Raw genomic sequence first — 19,327 nt, 5'->3', positions numbered from 1 at the left:
CAGTATGTGTACTGATTTTTTTGATCAAGTATTCATTTATCAGCAGGGCATTTCATTTACTGTTGTTCTTGTTGCTTAAGTCTAATGTTTTTTTTCTTTAGCAAATTATACCATCTTGTTTAATTAATCACGACCGATTAACTCCTGCTTGGTAAGTAATCATTTTGGGGGGCACTCTATGGACTGTCCCGTTCTAGGGCTTGCATCTGGGGGGTATTTATTCTGTTGCCGCTCAGAATTGACATTCTCCAAACATATAGACCAAGCACCTTCTGTCAAGTCACATTTCAATGTTATCTATTGTAATTGTAATAAATAATTTTCTTTATTCACTTGTCTCTCACAATTGAACTGTCATGCAGGACCTGAAATGTTGGTACTAAAGAAAATAGAAAAACGTTTTGGTCTAACCGACCTTCATCGGGTGTAATGGAAGGTTGGTTAGACGGAAATGTTATGATTCAATATGATTAATCCTTAGTGTAAAGTGCAGATAAGACTTGAGAGCAAATACTTCTACAATCGATATAGTAAGTGGTATAAAGAAACACCACTTATATAAATGTAAAGAAGTAGGTTGACAACAGACATATTGTTAAAAAAAATAATGTTTGCAAGTATAAATCTGACTTTCTATGGAGCTTTGCTGAAATGTGTTATTTTTAGTGTGTCTGGTCAATGGAACTTCAGTATTATCATTTAGCCTCAATCTTACTGAATGCAAATATCATTTGGTTGTTGTTGAACTATGATGAAATAGCCTATCATTTATCTTTTTTTATACTCAGAATATTATTTTAGTTGGCACTTTTGTCACTGTCAGGCTACATTCATAACAATAAACCATATTGAATTGGAAAATTTAACAATGTGGAGTAGAGATCAGATAAACCAAATTGTTATTCTTCTCTAGCCTGCAGGACATTTATTCTACTATCCTTTTTCCGGGTATAGGCCATAGTATTAAATGTCCATTCTTCGTCTTTTTGTATGCTTTTAACAGCACGCAGACTTATTATTTACACTCTATGGAGTAGCAATGAGTGACGTGGTGACGTCACGTGTATCCTAGTAACCGCTGTGTTGTTGCGGTCCTAAAGTTCGGGTCAGCCATGGCGGATCAGAGAGTCCAGACGTGCGATGTTTACAGAACGGACCCGAACCTGCCGTCCAGGTTCAACAACCCCGACTGTTTCAGTGGTTACAGGTAAATTATTTTGAAAGTCTTAAATAGATAGGTTACTCTTATTCAAGGCACATGTATGGTTTATTTAGGGTAGTCAAACCGGGGGGTTTAGGTCATAGTAGACAGAGATGTTGGACAAGAACACTTTTCCCCAGCAACCCGCTAACGACACATTATCCTGCTTGTTGCATGGCAATGTAGTGTGAATTGGGGGATATTGGAACATTTTATGACTTGTTTTAGCATTCTTTTCATGAATTAAAAAAAACAAAACAACACAATACGTGAGAATACTGAAGATTTTATAGATTTTGTCATATTCTAAAGAGGCCTATACTTCGCCTAACACTTTTATTTTCTGAGGAGTCAGGACCTTCGGTTGATTGAGCAGCGGTGGAAAGTAAATAATTACATTTACTCATGTTACTGTTCGACTTGTTTTTGTATAGGCCTATTGTCGCCTACTGCAGTGACCAATTTTAACAAACCCAGAAAAGTCACTTGAGGGATGAATGTGGAAGCTTTCGGGACGCGTGCTTAGCTCGAAGAAATGAACACAGTCCATTGATGATTTGATTTGGATATTTCAATCCATTTATTTTTAAACACTTCTTATCAAATAAAGGAAAATATGACGAACCACTGTCTATGAATCAAACAAACAAATCCGCGTTGGAATCGTTTAACTCTGACAGGCTGACACGGTAAAAAAAAACAAAAAATAAAACAGTTTGCCTCCATTCAATCACCTGTCCCACCTCACCTGGAGCCTTGCCTTAACCACAGCATCCGCCCAGGCTACACATAGTGCCCAGTAGAGGGCCAACACACACAACCACAAGGAAAATAGCATCACACAAAACAAACACCTCATTTGGCTCCAACACACCGGCCCCTAATTGTTGATGGCATGAGGACAGAAACAATTTAAACATATTTATATAAAGGAGCCAAACTTAAGATAAAAATTGACCAAAAAAAAAAATCCCTTTGGGTCAGAGTTCACCAGTAATAATCTAATCTTATTAGGTAGCTTCTTGGAGCAGGCACAGTTTAGTTATTGGCCTGTCCGGTATGCTGCTCTTTGTTTTCAGTCTTGTAGAACGCACCAGTCCTTTTTTTGTCAGGATAGGTCGACTACTTATGACTCTCCCAAGCAACCATGAGCTGCGTGGAGCAGTAGCATCTGCAACCATGACTATGGTATGGCACCAAACCCCCTCCCCACCACCAGCTCAGGAGCGCCCCCAGCTCAGGAGCGCCCTCACTCTGACACCTCTCCCTTAGTGCATGTCCATAGGATCCTGTTTGTATGCATGTGTGTATATACTTCAGCCTATGTGTGTGTTGCATGACTACAGAGTGTAAAAACTGAAATTTCCCCTTGCGGGAATCAATAAAAGTAAATCTTTATCTTGATGTACTTTAAAACTGATGTGCTATCAGTCCAGAAACATGATTTTTCGAGTGGGAGCTGCATTTCTGCTCGAAGCATGGTGTCCACTCGAACAGCAAGAACTGCTGCAGTGAGTTTTAAGCAAGGAATTGTCACTTGTTTATGTGGTGTCACTCTGGCTTTGCCCAAGATGAAAGAGACATGAACACTGTTGCTGTTGTTCTGCATCCTGAGATATGTCACAGTGCCATATCCATTTTCACTAGCGTTAGAAAAGTGATGCAACTGGCAACAAAGGAGTTTACCAAAATCTGTTGGCTTAAGACATCTATCCACCTTGAATGCTTGCACTCCTTCTAGCTCTGTCAACCATTTTGTCCGCTGATGTTGGAGAGTTAAGGGGATTGGATCATCCCACCCTATGCCTTTTGCTCTTTTCCTGTGCTTTCTGCTTTGCAATAGATTTGCAAGGATAAGTTTGGGATTGGTTAAGAGGTAAAGGCTGAGATTCGGCTAAATTTCTGTTTTAATGTAAAATGGACTGGCAGGATTTGGCTGTTTTCTTGCTAGCTGGGACCTATAGTGAAAGGCAACACACCAAAACTGAGCTAGTGCATGAATATGTTTTTAGCAAATTAGGGACACATCAAGAGGTTGGTGTAAAGAGTACTATTATATTCTACTCAAGTAAAAGTACTGTTACTTTAATGCAATTTTAATTAAGTACAAGAAAAAGTACCAGTTTAAAAATGTTCTCCAGTAAAAGAAAAAGTAACTTGTTTAAAATGTAAAAGTTACTTAGTTACTTTTTTTAACAACGCAACTCTTGTGTGTGAAGGACGAGAGGATGTTAATCTCAAAGTTTTTTTAATTAAAGGCAAATCTTTATAAAGTTTATCTTTTCAGATAAACATTTTCTTTTCTACCCCATTTACAAAAACAAAATATAAATATTGATGGATAAATAATCGAGGCTTATATGTTTAGTAAGTAATCAGCTGTTTTATGAAGGGAAATGTTTAAACTATTTAAGAAAATACTAAAAGGGTCTTTGTCTCAATCATAAACAGTGTAAAGAGTATTTTAGTGTTTTTAGTTTTATTATTCTGAGGCTGGTTAGTCTCAAATACAGCCTCAAAGGCTGATTTAGCTGCAACTAAACCTGAGATGAAAGATAATCCATGTATTGTTTTAACATGAGCCTGTATGAGATTATATTAGATGTTTTAGTCACTGTGTGTTTTCGCAGGCTACTGAAGCTTCCAACTGAATCTGTTTGGTTTGAAGTAGCCTATTTATTTTCACACATCTGAGATGTGTTATGTTGCAGCAGCTTATAATATCCATCTTCCTCATACGTCTGCTTCAAAATAAAATCACATCAAAGAGATGATAATAAAGGACTTTTATTGTGAAAAACTTTCCGGAATTAAATGTGTTATCGCTCGGAGCTTTCGCGGTCTGCAGCGGCGATTGTAGTCGCGAAGGCTGTAGTGAGAAAAAGCATCCTCAGCCACTTCTTTGTCCGAGAGTAAGAACCACAGCCAACTTATTTAAGTCATCTTGGACTTAAAACAATGAGACATCAGTTTATTAACACCTTCAGCAGGTAGAGCCGCTGTAGTGGAGGTGCTTATCCGTGCTTCACGAGCTGGTGCGATGAGGGAAAATCATTCATAGCAGGCCTATTTTTTTTACTCAGTAACGGATGTGATTTAAAATGTAGCGAATTACAATACTTAACAGAAAACCTTCTTAAGTAAAAGTAAAAGTACAGCTTTTAAAAACGACTTAAAAAGTAGTAAGTCCACCAAAAAACTACTCAATTACAGTAACGCGAGTAAATGTAATTCGTTACTTTACACCTCTGGGAACCACTATTGTGACGCATACAGAACATTGTAAGTTTCATCATTTTCTTTATTAGTAAAGCCAAATTAGCATTGTACCAACTCCCAAAATTATTCTACAATTCATTTTGCAGACGTATTTATCCAAAGCATAAGAGAGTAAACAACACAAGAATCTAGAAAGGAGGAAATAACATCGTAAGTGCAAATGAACAGCTGTAAGTCTTATTGGACTCAGGTGCTGACAGGCAGTGTACAGAGGTAAGGCACTTATTTTATTGTTTTATAGTTAATATTGTCATCAACAACAACATCGACAGCTGTTCTTGATAGTTCTATCGGCATCAACCAGCAACCCTCCTCTTTTGAATCATCTCCATCATCTTTTTCCCTACACTAACCCTACTCCACTTTTTAGAACATTTGTGCTCTGACAGGCTGAATGGAGAGTTTCCCTTTGTGACATCACAAAGGGCAGTAACCCTCCTTCAGGTCTCAACTGGGACTGTGGTATTTTTGATGAATCAGAATCAATTGTTTGTAATACAAATAACACTGTAGCTAAAACTCTGCTGTGTGTCTTTTTCAGTCAGAAAAAGAGTCACCCACTTTATCGAACATCAAACCAAACCTATGGCAGCAAGAAACCAACTGTGCACGAGATGCAGGTGAGAGATACACAAGTGATAAAAACAGACAGGTGTGAGACAGATGGAATCAGTTGTGTCTCTGTTGGTCTTGTTTTTATAATGTTTTTTATTTCACTTTAAACAAAGGTACAGGAATATTTTAAAAAGAAAGTTGCAAACATAAATTAGTACATTTAAGATAAGAAATATGTAAAACTATTTGAAAGTAAACAAGTAAACTTACAAATCTGAAAAAAGTATTCATGTCCTATGTTTATTATTAATAATGCAGAATTGAAATAAAGTTCCATTGAGAGATTTTTCCGAAATACAAACTATTAAATGTGTCTTAAAACAGAATGTTTAAATGTGTTTAAAGGGCCAGTATGCAAGATATTTCTGTCTGTGTGTTTCAGACTCAGTTTAAAGGGACCTCTCGTCAGTTTTCAGAGGTGATGCTGCACAGCGGGATGTACCGCGATGATGGCTTCAATGTGTCTCTTGACAGGGCCAGGGTGACGATTTCCACTTCAACCCAGAAAAACAGAGTCGACCTCCGTTACTACCATCACTGTGTAAATCAATGCCATGATGGAAACAAGGGATGAAACAGCTGTTAACTGTCCTGCTGTTAAAATAAACATATCTGAACTGATGAATCTGCTGCTACTTGATTTGTTAATGCTACTCTGACTACAAAGGTATAAAAATAGAAACCAAAACACTTCCCATAATAAAATGTTCCCTGAGTAGAGATTCTACATTTTGCATGGTATCTGTGAGAAGAGATTTATTTTTTAATTAATAAATCATGAATATCATAAATATAACATTTAAATTAATGTAGCCAAGAGGAAAAATAATTACATTGAACATATCAATAAGATGTTTGAGATGAGATAATATTTCACTACAAAATCAGCAAGAAGTCATAAAACTTTAGTCTGACATAAGTCTCATTACATGTACACGCTTTAAATCGTTGCTTTCTGCTTCCACTGTTTGAAAGATACTGTATTTCTATTATATTTAGTGTAAAAAAAATCCTGAATCTCCTGTTTCTTCTTCTCTTACTGAAATGTTGATTTCTTTCCAAACACTGTGTGTAAGTGTGAGTTTGTGTGTGAGTGTCAGATGGTCCTCAGCAGGGTTTACACACACACATACAAGCTCACACACGCCTCCTCTCTCTCTGATGTGCCAGCAGATGGTGATGTTGTTTCCATGACGACCAAATGAGGAAAATGATGATTAATTTAAGGAAATTTTTTCTCCTCCATCTGCGTCCTGTTCTTTTCTTTGTGTCTTGCTCAGACTGATACATTTTCACCCATCTGACCTCAGTGAGCGTCCCTACTGGACAGTGAGCTGGTGGGTTACCTGTAGGTGTTCAATCAGAGGGAGGTTTCAAATTGTCCTGAACATAAATAAGTTAAATTTGAATAATTTGACGCCTTTTGTTGAAGTAGCAGAGAAGTTCACACTTTGTTTCTATTTTAATCAAACATCACCATCTTCACTTTCATCATCATGAGGTACAGAGTTAAGGAAAGTGACTCAGCAATAATCAATATATCAATCTGGTTTAGTCCTACAATAGGAAAGCAGCCTATGTCTGCAGGAGATCACGATCTCTGGCAAGGAGGAGGCAGCAGAAGGCCTTGGACAGCAGGGTCTAGGAGAGCTGAGAGTGGGCAGAGGGCTGGGGGCATAAAGGCATCTCACTTCCAGCGCATCTATGAGATGCGCTGGAAGCAATGCAGTAAATTTGAAGACTTTGAAGGCAGAGATAGCAAGCAAGGAAAAAGAGTTTGAGTGGCTGGTTTGGGGGCGAAGGGGGAAGTAGAGAGAGGCTACAGAGTTTTTATAAAACAACATAAAGTAGTATAAAAACAAGTATAAAAACAATGTGAATGTTTGTGTCCATATAATGTTTTCTCTACCCAGAGAGCCTTGGTATGGTGCTGGGATAATACATATGTTTATACAGCCCCCATAGGGCGCTTGTTAGGTCAATTGCCTGTAGGTGTTAATGTGAGTGTGTTGGCTGTTTATCTATATAGTGTGAGCCCCGTGATTGACTGGCAAGCTGTTGAGGGTTCATCCTGTACTCACCCAATAACAGCTAGTATCTCTGTAAACAAGATAAGGGCTTGTGATAATGGTTGGATGGGACACTGTCTCTCTCCATCTCCATCACTGTTGTCCATATTTCTGATATCTACTAAATAAAACACATGTTTAGTGAAAATTCTGTCACACAGATGTGCTCTAACCACCCCCATGTCTGGCGGTTCATTTGTCAAATATCAAATCAGTACATTAGATAAGCCTTGAGCCCCTTTCCCCTCAGCCAATCAAATGTCAGCTAGCTTGCCAGAATTTGTCATCTTGTAGATGTAGCCTTGAGTTTAAATGTTTTAGCTAATAAGCTTGTCAGGATATTGCTTCCTTAACACCAAAATTAAAGCAACCCTGATTATTACCCCATATAAGTGATACCACAAAACTGAACTTGCACAGTCCCCAAATCAAACATCATCACACTGAACATCAAAACAGCATTAACCAATTTGTATAGTAAAACATTATAAACGTTGATACCGAAACATCACATCAATATTAATATCTCTTGAAATGAATGTGAATTTACAAACATACAGAAATATAAGCATATTTATACATAATCACATATATGTGGTAAAATGGGCCAATCATTGGATGTCACATACACACAATCATAAACCCATATATAGAAACACACTGAGCAGGAGGATCTTGTTTCCACTTGGCTTCTTCCTAGCATCAGATGAGAGAGAAAAATGAGGGGGAGGAGTGAGCAATGAAGGATGTGGTAAAGAGGAGGGAGGGAGGAGGAAGAGCGAGGATGGAATAAGTAGAAAAAGGAAAGAGAGGAGGGAGGGGAGAAGAGGAGGGAGGAAGGAGGAAGAGCAGGTACAGGAGACGAGAGAGGGAGAGGAAGAGAGAAGGGAGGGAGGCGGAAGAGCAGGGATGGAGGGACCAGAGAGCGGTGGGAGGAGGAAGGAAGAGCAGGGAAGAAGAGACAAGAGAGAGGAGCAGAGGGGCAGATAGCAAATAACCAGATATATAACAACATAGCTAACCAGGTTAACAGATAACCAGGTTAATAATTAGGCAAAGGAGGTTTAACCAGCAGGAGGTGAATGTGCTTTTGACACAGATGGAGTCGGAGGAGAATCTGGTCAACATTTTCCTGCTGCTGCTGTTCAGTGCAGTCTTCACTGTGGTAAATATATAATGTTTCTATTTATATTCCACTGTGCTCTATTATGTTCCAGTCTCGCTTATCTGTGGTCAATATTTAATGTTTCAATTTCATTCGTCTATATCTCGAACACTCAATTCTATTCTAATAGAACCATAACGCTACACTCTGTTTTTATTCCATTTTTATTCTGTTCTGCTCTATTTTACTCACAGCCTGAGTAAAACCACGTTCTCTGGTCATGTTTAAAATATTTGGCAAAAAATACTACTATATATTTAGGTGGAAGATTAAATAAGCAGAGCACAAGAACAGAAATCAAGACTGGAAGTAAAAACTATAATTACATCTCTTGATGATTTTATGTGATAAACACGATTTTATTGATGCCAGGACAGTTTGTTCAAAGTCATGTTTCTTAATCTGTCTTTACATTAAGTTATTCGTTATATTTAATCCATACTGTCTATTTTATTCCAGCCTACACCTCCTCATCACACACTCTATATGGATGCCTTGCTCAGTGGTTCAGAGGAAATTGAACCTCACATAGATACATACCTCATCAAGGTCTTCTATTTGTAGTCGTTTTTTGAATAAGAATTCGGCCAATGGATGCCAATAAATGTGCATGTGATCTAGATTACCAGATGGGTTACTGCAAATCAGGATCAAAAACAGAGAGGGTTAGTAACAATATTTCAGCTACTATAACTGTTACAGCTAAACAGGTAAATACACCTTCACTGCTGCTAATGATAATGTTATAAGATAGTGGCGTCTAGGGCTTCACAATATATCGCCATTGCATCATTATTGCAAAATGAGCTTCAGCAATAAACACATAGCAAAAGGCTGAATTTATCTCAATAAAATGACGGAGTATAAAATTAAAGAAGAAATTAGGTCTCCCTCGTGTGCACATGTTGATGCATTCAGAGGAAGCTTCAGCAAACTACCAGCTATCCTCAGATTCATTAGTGCTAATTTTGTGGTTTTAAAAAGTTATTTGTATTTATTTGCTTCAGGAGGGTCATATTGCAAACACAAGTGCAAAACCTGAAGAACAGCAGAGCGATATAAAAAACGAGTTTTAGATAATATACATTCTTTAATATACATTTTTTTACCGCACTTCATTTCATTAATGAAATATTCAACAAAATAATCACACATCAAAGGCAACTTTTATTATGTTTATTATTTTATATTTTTAATATTGCAATATATGTCACAGATAGAAAAGATATCGCAAAGATACCCCCCCCCCCCCCCCCCCCCCCCATATCGTGCAGTCCTAGTTGTGTTTTATGGAATCACAATAACTTAAAGTTGTGTTTTTCTGTCTCACTAAACATCTATAAACTAATTTTATTATTTGGCTCCACTTTCTCTAAAAGTCGTTCCTAAATGTGAACATGGTGATCCTTTAAACGTCATGATTAAGAGAGAATAGGGGGAATATTTACATTGCTTTCCTCTCATCAGATCACTCAAAGCACTTTACTCAGCATGTCATTGAGTCGTTTCACACACATTCATACACACATAATCATACACTCTCTCACACTCATTCACACACGGATCAGGCTCAGCCTTCTGAGTCATTTTGTTTAGAATCTAAAGTGGTCTGCAGGAACAAAGAACTGAGTTGCAGATGCTCCAACAAGTGGACTTTATCCTCCCAGTGATCATTCTAGAAATATTGCTTAAGCTAATGCTCTCCCAATTTCCTTAGGTAATTTACAAAAGGAAAATCCAATGTCTCCCCTAATTTGCTTAATATTTGTATGTTTAACAAGAAACATATCTCTGAGAATATGAGCTGCTGGTCACAATGGTCAATTAGTAAACAGCAGAAATTTTATTGAATAGTTTAAAAAACAAGCTCCTCTTTCAGGTCTAAGTATGGCTGGGCGATAAATCGATTTTATCAATAAATCGTATTTGTGGAAAGTCAGGATTTTCAAAAGTGAAAATTCCAAATTTGTCTTAAGACCAGAAAAAATTAAGACCACTAGATGAATTGATTAAGAATATGTGTGCATTGAATAACCTGAAATATTTAAACAATAATATGTTTAATTGCAAAGCTAATAGTTTCTCTCTGGTTCCAGCTTGTGTTCTTAGCTACACCAGCAATTTGTCTATTTTGACTCTGTGCTAAGCTTTGTCAACAGTATCCCCCTCTTTCTAGTCTGTGTGCTCAACTTCACTAACATAGATGCTAACAGGGTTCTTTCTGCTTCTCTGTGATGAATGATGTTAACAATGATCTTCTGCCTTAAGTTGTTGTGCTAAGCTAAGCTACACAAAGACTAACACTTTCAGTCTTTGCACTTTTCTATTCTAACAGTATCAATCTGTGCCCGGTCTCTGTGCTTATTAACCCAGGTTTTTCTTTGCCTCGAGTCTCTTAAAAACTGAAGTGTCTGTTTCAAAGCTTCACACCTAGCTTTGCTTAAAGCTTTTTCTTTTATTTTTCAGCTTTTAGAGTTTTTACTGAGCTAGTTTAGCAGTGGACATAATTATTTTAGGGGTGTCCTAGACTTTATTGGTTTTTATTGGTTTGTCTGTTTGATTTAGTGGCCTAGAGATTTATTTAAGGTTTAAAAACCTAAAATTTAAATTACTTGTCCATAAGAAAGAAACACATGTCTTTGAGATTATTTTTTGGGGGGGGGGGCAATTTGTGCCTTTATCAGAGAGATAGGACAGTGGATACACTTGGAAATCAGGGAGAAAGAGAGTAGGGAATGACATGTGGGAAAGTAGCCACAGGCTGGATTTGAACCTGGACTGCCCGCTTGGAGGACTATAGCCTCCATACATGGGGCACGTGCTCTAACCTCTGTGCCACCTTTGAGATTATGTTTTTGATCTAAATGTACATACTTAGGTTTCAATTCTTGACTATATGCAGGGACACTGAATAATAAAGACAGAGTGAAAACAGTGAATTTTAATACATAACACAGTCTCTGGTTTTCACACATCTTTGACAATTTCACACATTTTGAATCACATTTTGTTATTTAAACAATTCTCCCACTCCTTGGCTCCTCCTCTACCAACATTGATGCCTGAATGCCTAATATACATAGATCTATATATTTGATCATATATAGTCTGACAGATTACAGATATACTGTACCAAGTTTACCCTGTAGATGACATCAAATACAAACAACACAAGACAAATCTTTCTCCTGTTATTTTTTTTATTATTTAATCAGTCTGCAGAAGAAAGAGGCGTTATTGGTAATTTAACCATGCACTCGAGTTATCTTCTTTCTAACATGGTCCTCATACTTCCTGTCTAACAGGTAGGTCCTTCTACCCCTGAGGAAGGCTGGCAGGTGTACAGTTCAGCTCAGGATGCTGAGGGTCGATGTGTTTGTACGGTGGTTGCTCCTCAGCAGTCAGTCTGCTCCAGAGATGCTCGAACAAAACAGCTAAGGCAGCTGCTGGAGAGGGTATGATATATTACAGCAGATTATTATACCACTGCATACAAATACTACTCATAGATAAGTTTAAGAACCATACTGACATCTCTGATTATAGTTACATTTGATATGAAATTTTGAATTTATTGTCCTGAAGATGAAATTAGCCTTGCAACAATGCAAAAAAAACATACAGCTCAGTGCAACATCAGGTGTTCCTGATTTAGGAATATTTATTCAAAGGTACAAGTATTTAGTGTTTATGTCTTTGGAGTAGAAGTATCGTAATGTTATAAATTAAATGATGCAGCAGAATATACACTAAAACTTACTTTACCACTGATTCTGGTTTAATCTGTTAACCCACTGTTATTATAATGGTGCATTAAAAGTAAAGCGATTGTCAAAGCAGTAATAAATAAAATCTGTTTCCATGTTCCAGGTTCAGAATATGAGTCAGTCCATTGAGGTTCTGGACCAAAGGACTCAAAGAGATCTGCAGTTTGTGGAGAAAATGGAAATTCAGCTGAAGGGTCTCGAGAATAAATTCAAACAGGTGGAAGATGGACACGAGAGCAACATCGCCCGACAGTACAGGGTAAAGCCTACATCATGACATCATGCCTTAAACTGCCATCAACGACTTTGCAAAGCTTTTTGCAATCTATTAAACATTTACATAAGCATTATATTTCATAAATGAGATACAATGAGATACACAACTTCACATTGTTGTACAAAAACCTCATGTGTGCGAACATTGTAAGTTTTATAATATTTCCCTTAAAGGCTGAATATGTGATTTTTCACACTTAAATGTAGTAGAAATCAAGTATATCCTCTGTTAATAACTCTGTGAGTCATGAGTGTCTACAATGGGTGTAACACCCGAGTCCCACTGTCTGTGATGCTTTCCGAGCTTTCTGAGACTTAGCTTCCCTTTGTTTACATCGCCGGGACGGCCGGCTGGCCTGCCGGCTCATCACCTTGCGTATAAAAGTTGGTTAATTGAGGGACTAAAGAAAAGAAGAATAATATACTGTACTCACTGCTTAATTGAATGTCACGTAAGTGTTTCTAGATCACGGTCATTTTGGGTAAATTTACATACAATGTGAAGATACGAGCATAATAAAGATTGCTAGCATTAGCACGCTAACACAAGAACGCAGCGCAAGTTGTTTTGGTTTCATGCTGGTGCTCAAGGGCGACATCTGCTGGATCAAAGAATTGCATATTCTGCCTTTAAAAGGAAATTGGCACAGTGTTTAAAGGTGTACAGATTGTTGTTACAGTGAGATGCGGTAAGCCATGTCACACTGTGTACCCCCCACAGGATTTTGTCATGCTTCATGTTGATTTCCTTTGTTTTACTTATGCAACTTTATTGATTGTGTGTCAGGATCTGATTACTGGTGACCTACACTCCACACTGTGCCTTATGGCTTTCCTTATTACACAGGCAGAGAGCTAAAGCTTCTGCAAATGTGCTGCAACAAAATATCTTGTGTAGACATGAGTGTTAGTTTCAGAACTGTATAAATAATAGACACTGAGAAGTGACTTAGGGTTTGGCCAATGCCTGTTTGAATCTTCATCTTTGACAATGTGGGCTTTAATAATATATATTTAAGGTTTAATATAATTTTATGAGGTGAGCGATGTAAAAATTCAGTGTCCATATTTTTGGTGTTGGGAGGGGAGACAGACCTTTTGTTCCAGGCTGTAGATATGTTGAAATCTGCTAAAGTTAATATGGAGTCTAAGGGGGATCCACCATGATGAAGTTGGTCAGAGGACATGTGGAAATGTCTGACCAAGACATTTATCTTAATGTCTGCTGTCTGTTTGTCCATCAGTCCATCAAAGAAAAGATGGAGGAGTTACGTCCTCTGATCCCAGTACTGGAGACCTACAAGGCGGACGCTCTGCTGGTGCGGCAATTTAAGGAAGAGGCAGCTAATGTGACAGATATGCTGGGAAACCTGCAGGAACAACTTGGGGGTCTGGACTACCAGGAGCTCCACAGCAGAGTTATGAGCCTGGAGGACCGGCTGAAGGCCTGCATGCAGAGGCTGGGTGAGCAAACACGTTAACATGTGGTACTTGTAGATGTTTGGCTGTGGTAGTACAAGGAGGGCACGAGAAGGCAGGATTTTGATTTCTCAGATGAACACAATTTGAATTGGTTCTGGTGGAAGAGATCTCCCTTCACCTGGGGTTAAACCATAGACTGTAAATAATACAGGATGAAGCCTGAGTATCACCCATTGGTTACTAAATGGTCTTGTTTGAAGCCTATCCATGGCAGTAGCCAATAGTGACAATAACTAATAAGACCAATTTTTTTGTGTACCAAGCTGTCAACATATTAGTTTGTCAAGTTAAAATGGAAATTTTAATATGGGTGTGTATGGGACTTCAAGGTCTTTTGGAGCCAGCCAAAAATGGATACTTGAGAAGCTTTATTTTTCAACAAGGGACTTGTACCTTCCTCTTAGCCTAAATATCAACAATCATTCAATGTGATTTACAATTTGCCCAAATAAACTGTAGCCTCAAAGATAAAAAACGGAAACAAAAAAAAACAGATTGGTAAAGAAACAGATATATTAATAGACAAAAAGGAAGGTTGGTTTTTGAACGACAGTTAAACAAACAAACAAAAACTGTATGTTATTTCGTTCTTATCTGCGCCTTTATGCATTCATATGTATTTGTCTAATCTGTACCATAATGCCTTGCTAATGTTTCAGCCTGTGGGAAGCTGACAGGAATCTCTGAACCAATCACCATCAAGACCTCTGGATCTAGATTTGGATCATGGATGACTGACCCGCTTGCCCCAGCTGGAGACAATAGAGTAAGTCTATTAAGTCTCAGCAGAAACAACAAAAGTCTACTAATACTACTACTACTACTACTACTACTACTACGACTACTACTACGACTACTACTACGACTACGACTACTACTACTACGACTACAACGACAACGACTACGACTACGACTACTACTACTACTACGACGACTACGACTACGACTACTACGACTACTACGACTACGATGACTACGACTACTACTACTACTACTACTACTACTACGACAACTACGACTACTACGACTACGACTACGAATACTACTACTACTACTACTACTACTACTACTACGACTACTACGAATACTACTACTACTACTACTACAACTATGACTACTACGACGACTACTACTACTACTACTACTACGACTATGACTACTACGACGACGACAACTACTACTACTACTACTACATTATTAAGTTTAAAAACTCTTATTAGTCAACAATGATTCAGGATTAAAACAGGATTAATGGGAATGATATTTGGGATGAGTCGATGTGATCAGACCAGTCAGAAACAGGAAGAAATGATTAGCATGGCTCTTAGCTGAAAGTCCGCTTCATCTAAATCTTTAATGTGCTTTTACAAGTTCAACTGGGTATGAAACAGACTAAAAATTACTGAGGCCTTTTTGTTTCATACAAAAAATGAAACCCGACCATAGCGAAGCTTGTCGACTAAATATTATCTTTTTTAACACCAGTCAATGCTACTACCAGAGCATGTGTCTGAAGAAGCTTTTAATTGCAGAGCTTTTGGGGCTTTTGTGATCAAAATAGTTTTTTTCATCTCTTCTCAAGCTAAGTTTTACAATGAGTGGTACAGAATGTAAACTAGATTTATCTTTAAAGAAATCAACTTATATACGTTTGTGACAAGATAAGCAACAAGAAAATCCGTAACACTTAGTCAACAGGGTACAAATACATCTCAACAAATTGAAAGCTTTCAGACTTGAAAGCTCACAATAGTTTTCAGACCTTTAGTGATAAAAAATGTTTACATATCAACCAAACAACAACCCTTTGACAATAATTGCCTTTGTATTCTATGGAAACGTTTGACTCTAGATTTTTTTTAAATACTTACACATTAATTTGATTTCTTCCCTTGTAGGTGTGGTACATGGATGGTTATCATAACAACCGTTTTGTTAGGGAGTATCAGTCGATGTATGACTTTATGACAACGGATAACTTCACCTCTCATCGCCTGCCTCACCCCTGGTCTGGTACAGGCCAGGTGGTCTATAACGGATCCATTTACTTCAACAAGTTTCAGAGTCACACAATCATCAAATTCGACTTCAGCACATCGCTCATCAGCCGCTCCAGACAGCTCGACTTCGCCGGCTACAACAACATGTACCATTACTCCTGGGGAGGGCATTCTGACATTGACCTTATGGTGGATGAGGGAGGGCTCTGGGCTGTCTATGCTACCAATCAGAATGCTGGAAACATCGTCCTCAGCCAGTTAAATCCAAATACTCTACAGATCATCCGCAGCTGGACCACCAACCATCCAAAACGCAGTGCTGGCGAGGCCTTCATGATCTGTGGAACACTGTACGTGACTAATGGATACTCTGGTGGAACCAAAGTGTACTACGCCTACTCCACCAACTCCTCCACCTATGAGTACATCGATATTCCTCTGACCAATAAATACAGTCACCTGTCCATGCTCGACTACAACCCTCGGGACAGAGCGCTGTACGCCTGGAACAACGGTCACCAAGTCCTTTATAATGTTACACTCTATCACATCATACAGTAACATAAAGAGCAAAGAAGTTCCATAATATTAGTCTGCTAGACGTTAAACAGTAACGTTAAGAATAAATTTAGGTTATCTTTAAAACTTGATAAAATAACACAATAAAAGACAAGCCCCGTGTACTTTTACTGTCTTAACTTCCAATAAAAAAAGAGAAAAAATAATTCTTTGTTGGGTGCCATAATATTGCTATGTAAAACAAAATACAGTAACTAAAAGAGCAAATACAAACCTTAACCAAATCCTCATTTTGACTTGACAAATGTCAGAGGAACATAGAGTTATCTTGTTACTTAAGGATAAAAAGAAGTTTATTAGCCTAGCTTAGCACTGTTGTGATAATCTTATCACTCGACTAGCTGGTCTGTAGTCAGGTTGTTCAATCAACAGTTTAAACATACAACCCAACCTATAATTCAGAATGTTACAGATACAGCGCAAGGCTAATGCCCCTACAGTATGGTAGCTGGTGAACAGATGGCTCCAATGCTAACTGCTACTTAGACTTTAGCATATACAGGTGATTTTTTTTAAAAGCTAGGCTAAACACGTCCCGACACTCTCTATACTAAAGTTTTTCATCAATTTGGTTCTTTGTGGTCTATAATGAAATAAATATAAAGTTACATTTTGACTGGTAGGTTTTTTTAAGGTCATTAAAAAAGGTTCACACAAATGCACTTCAAATGTGAACAACACAATGATACAATCACAGCAATGGAACTCTGTCACAATACAAGACACTGAAATGTTTTAAGTATTTGATGGTGCACAGAAGAATGCTACACATTTTTTACAAAGACATTTTCTTCGGGTGACTTTTTCTGACACTGAAATCAAATGTACTGTTCTGACTCTGAAGTAATGATAGTAATAACAATACAAATAATAGTAATAAGTTCCTTATGACTGTTGTGCATTAAAAGTAATACAAAAGATTTATAAGGGTTACACTTTCCGACAATATTTCAGTTTTTAGTACCGCTATTAGCCTCTACCACATCCTCACAACAGGTTGAAAATTATGTCAGATCACTGACCTGAAGCCACAAAATAAGCATTCAACCCATTGACTAGGATGTGTGTGCTGGTGTGTTTTATTAGAATTTTGTTTGGGATCCTGACAGTTAATCACAAACTACATATTAAACCAGTTTTTCGTGGCTTAACAAAACTTCAGAATCCTTTGGTTTTCTGGTATGTTTCAAAGTGACGTAGGAGTCCTCAATGCCAAGAAGCCACTGAAATCCTACTTCTTTAGCTCAGGAGCCTCCATCTACACATCTGTACTCCAGCAGGTGGCTGTCTGTCCACTGGCAGTTCAATATTGGTCCATTAATAGGTCAACCTCTGACAGTGTGTATACTGGCAAGTCAATGTCTGTCTATTGGCAGATTGATGTCTGTCCATCGGATTATTGTTGGCAAGTTCCTTTGTCCATCAGTATGTTTGTTTGTTACTGGGATGTTGATATCTTTTCAGACAAGTGTGGTTCCGTCCATCATCAGATTGGTAAATCCAACGGCAGGAAAATAGCTGTTGTTGTCTGTTCAACGGCAGGTTTGTGTCTGTCCTTAAGGTTAATGTCTCCTCTGTCAGTCATTGTCTGTCTACAGGCAAGCAAACTTTGTTTTACTTCTATGTCTTTGGAAGCTTCCATTGGCAGATTGTCTGTACTGGCAAGTTGGTTTCTCCACCATCAGGTTGATGTCTGTCCACATGCAGATTTGTGTCTATCAATCATCAGGTTGTTAAGTCCAAAGGCAATCGTTTGCTTGGCTGTCCATTTAAAGTTTTGTATCTGTCCGTCAACAGGTTTGTATGTCCTCTGGCAGTAATCATCTGTACACTGGAACTTCTGCCCAGCAGACAGGATTTTTTTTTATCGAAGGGTTCACTGGCATGTCATTGTCTGTCAACTGACAAGTTGGTGTTTGTCCACCATTATGTTGGTGTATATCCACCAAGTCATTTTGTCCACCAGGTTGGTCTGTGTGTGTCCGCTCACCAGTGTCAGTCCATTGGCAGGTTTTATTTTTTATTTTCTTTAATTTGAAGTTCATTTTGGACATGTGAAATAAAAAAGGAAAACTTAAAAAAATGTCCATCTATCATCATGGGGGTGTACATCCTATAGCAGTTGTTGTCTACCCACTGCATTGGCCTTGTAAGCCATCAGAAGATTGGAGTTTCCGGCATGTTTTTTGTCCAGTGGCAGGTTGGTGTGTCCACTGGCTGGTCAATATCTGTTCACTATGGTATCAGTGTGTTCACTCGCAATTTGTTTTTGTCCAACCAAAGTTATTTTTTTCAAATGCTAGGTTGGTCAAGTATTTATTTAGTAACTGAATGTGTCAGGAATGGCAATCAGGCTCTGCTGGTCCAGTTTAAAGCCCAGCCTGGAACTGTCACGATCAGAGGACTTGTTTTTCGTTTTGTTTTTTACTCTCTTTTGTGCTGGTATTGTCATTGTTTTTCACAAACTCCTAAATATTTAACCCATTCGTGTAGGTTTTATTTGTCAAGTAGTGAGTAGAGGAAAGACATTTATAAGGAATTTCTTGAGGGAATTGTATTTCAATTAAACAGTGCACAACTATTTTCTATTGCTTCTTCTTCATGGTTTGTATTTCAACACATTCTAAACATGTGATGTCAGACTTTTGCCTCCTATGTTACAGCAGAGTGTTGAATATGTGTAAACTGATGGAAACAGCAGACATGATTAATTATCTAAAGAAAGAAAACAGCAGACAGCATGATAAATGTGTGTAAAAGATTTTTCTGTTTGGTAACCACTGGCCTTAACAGACGTGATTTGCATCACCCAACCCCATCAGTTGGAGGTTGTTTTTTTCATTTGTTTATTCTTTTTTTAAGTCAAATAAAGAGGCTCCACTTGATAAATGAAC

At 38.0% G+C, this 19,327-nt stretch overlaps 2 protein-coding genes across 2 annotated transcripts; both read left to right on the top strand.

Moving 5' to 3' along the window:
• Window positions 1-1,078: 1,078 nt before the first annotated feature.
• On the top strand, window positions 1,079-5,716 carry pierce1 (piercer of microtubule wall 1). The gene is made up of 3 exons (XM_020649784.2): window positions 1,079-1,207; window positions 5,022-5,100; window positions 5,478-5,716. The coding sequence occupies exons 1-3, from the start codon at window positions 1,113-1,115 to the stop codon at window positions 5,667-5,669; spliced, it is 366 nt and encodes a 121-aa protein (XP_020505440.1). The 5' UTR covers window positions 1,079-1,112; the 3' UTR covers window positions 5,670-5,716.
• Window positions 5,717-8,070: 2,354 nt separating this feature from the next.
• Window positions 8,071-19,326, top strand: olfm1a (olfactomedin 1a). Its single transcript, XM_020649762.2, has 6 exons — window positions 8,071-8,329; window positions 11,635-11,784; window positions 12,200-12,355; window positions 13,617-13,836; window positions 14,514-14,620; window positions 15,753-19,326. Exons 1-6 carry the CDS (start codon window positions 8,264-8,266, stop codon window positions 16,413-16,415), a joined length of 1,362 nt encoding a protein of 453 aa, XP_020505418.1. The 5' UTR covers window positions 8,071-8,263; the 3' UTR covers window positions 16,416-19,326.
• The last annotated feature ends 1 nt before the right edge of the window (window position 19,327 follows it).

The sequence above is a fragment of the Labrus bergylta genome, chromosome 2, assembly GCF_963930695.1.
Source record: "Labrus bergylta chromosome 2, fLabBer1.1, whole genome shotgun sequence".
Classification (NCBI taxonomy): Eukaryota; Metazoa; Chordata; class Actinopteri; order Labriformes; family Labridae; genus Labrus; species Labrus bergylta.
Note: the sequence above shows the minus strand (reverse complement) of the source record. Positions and strands in the feature narration are given on the sequence as shown.

Coding starts and splice junctions, on each gene's coding strand:
- olfm1a (XM_020649762.2), top strand. CDS start 8,264: ATGGAGTCGGAGGAGAATCTGGTCAACATTTTCCTGCTGCTGCTGTTC. Junction 8,330..11,634: donor TCAGTGCAGTCTTCACTGTG/GTAAATATATAA, acceptor CCTGTCTAACAG/GTAGGTCCTTCTACCCCTGA. Junction 12,356..13,616: donor ACATCGCCCGACAGTACAGG/GTAAAGCCTACA, acceptor TTTGTCCATCAG/TCCATCAAAGAAAAGATGGA.
- pierce1 (XM_020649784.2), top strand. CDS start 1,113: ATGGCGGATCAGAGAGTCCAGACGTGCGATGTTTACAGAACGGACCCG. Junction 1,208..5,021: donor GACTGTTTCAGTGGTTACAG/GTAAATTATTTT, acceptor TGTCTTTTTCAG/TCAGAAAAAGAGTCACCCAC. Junction 5,101..5,477: donor CAACTGTGCACGAGATGCAG/GTGAGAGATACA, acceptor TGTGTGTTTCAG/ACTCAGTTTAAAGGGACCTC.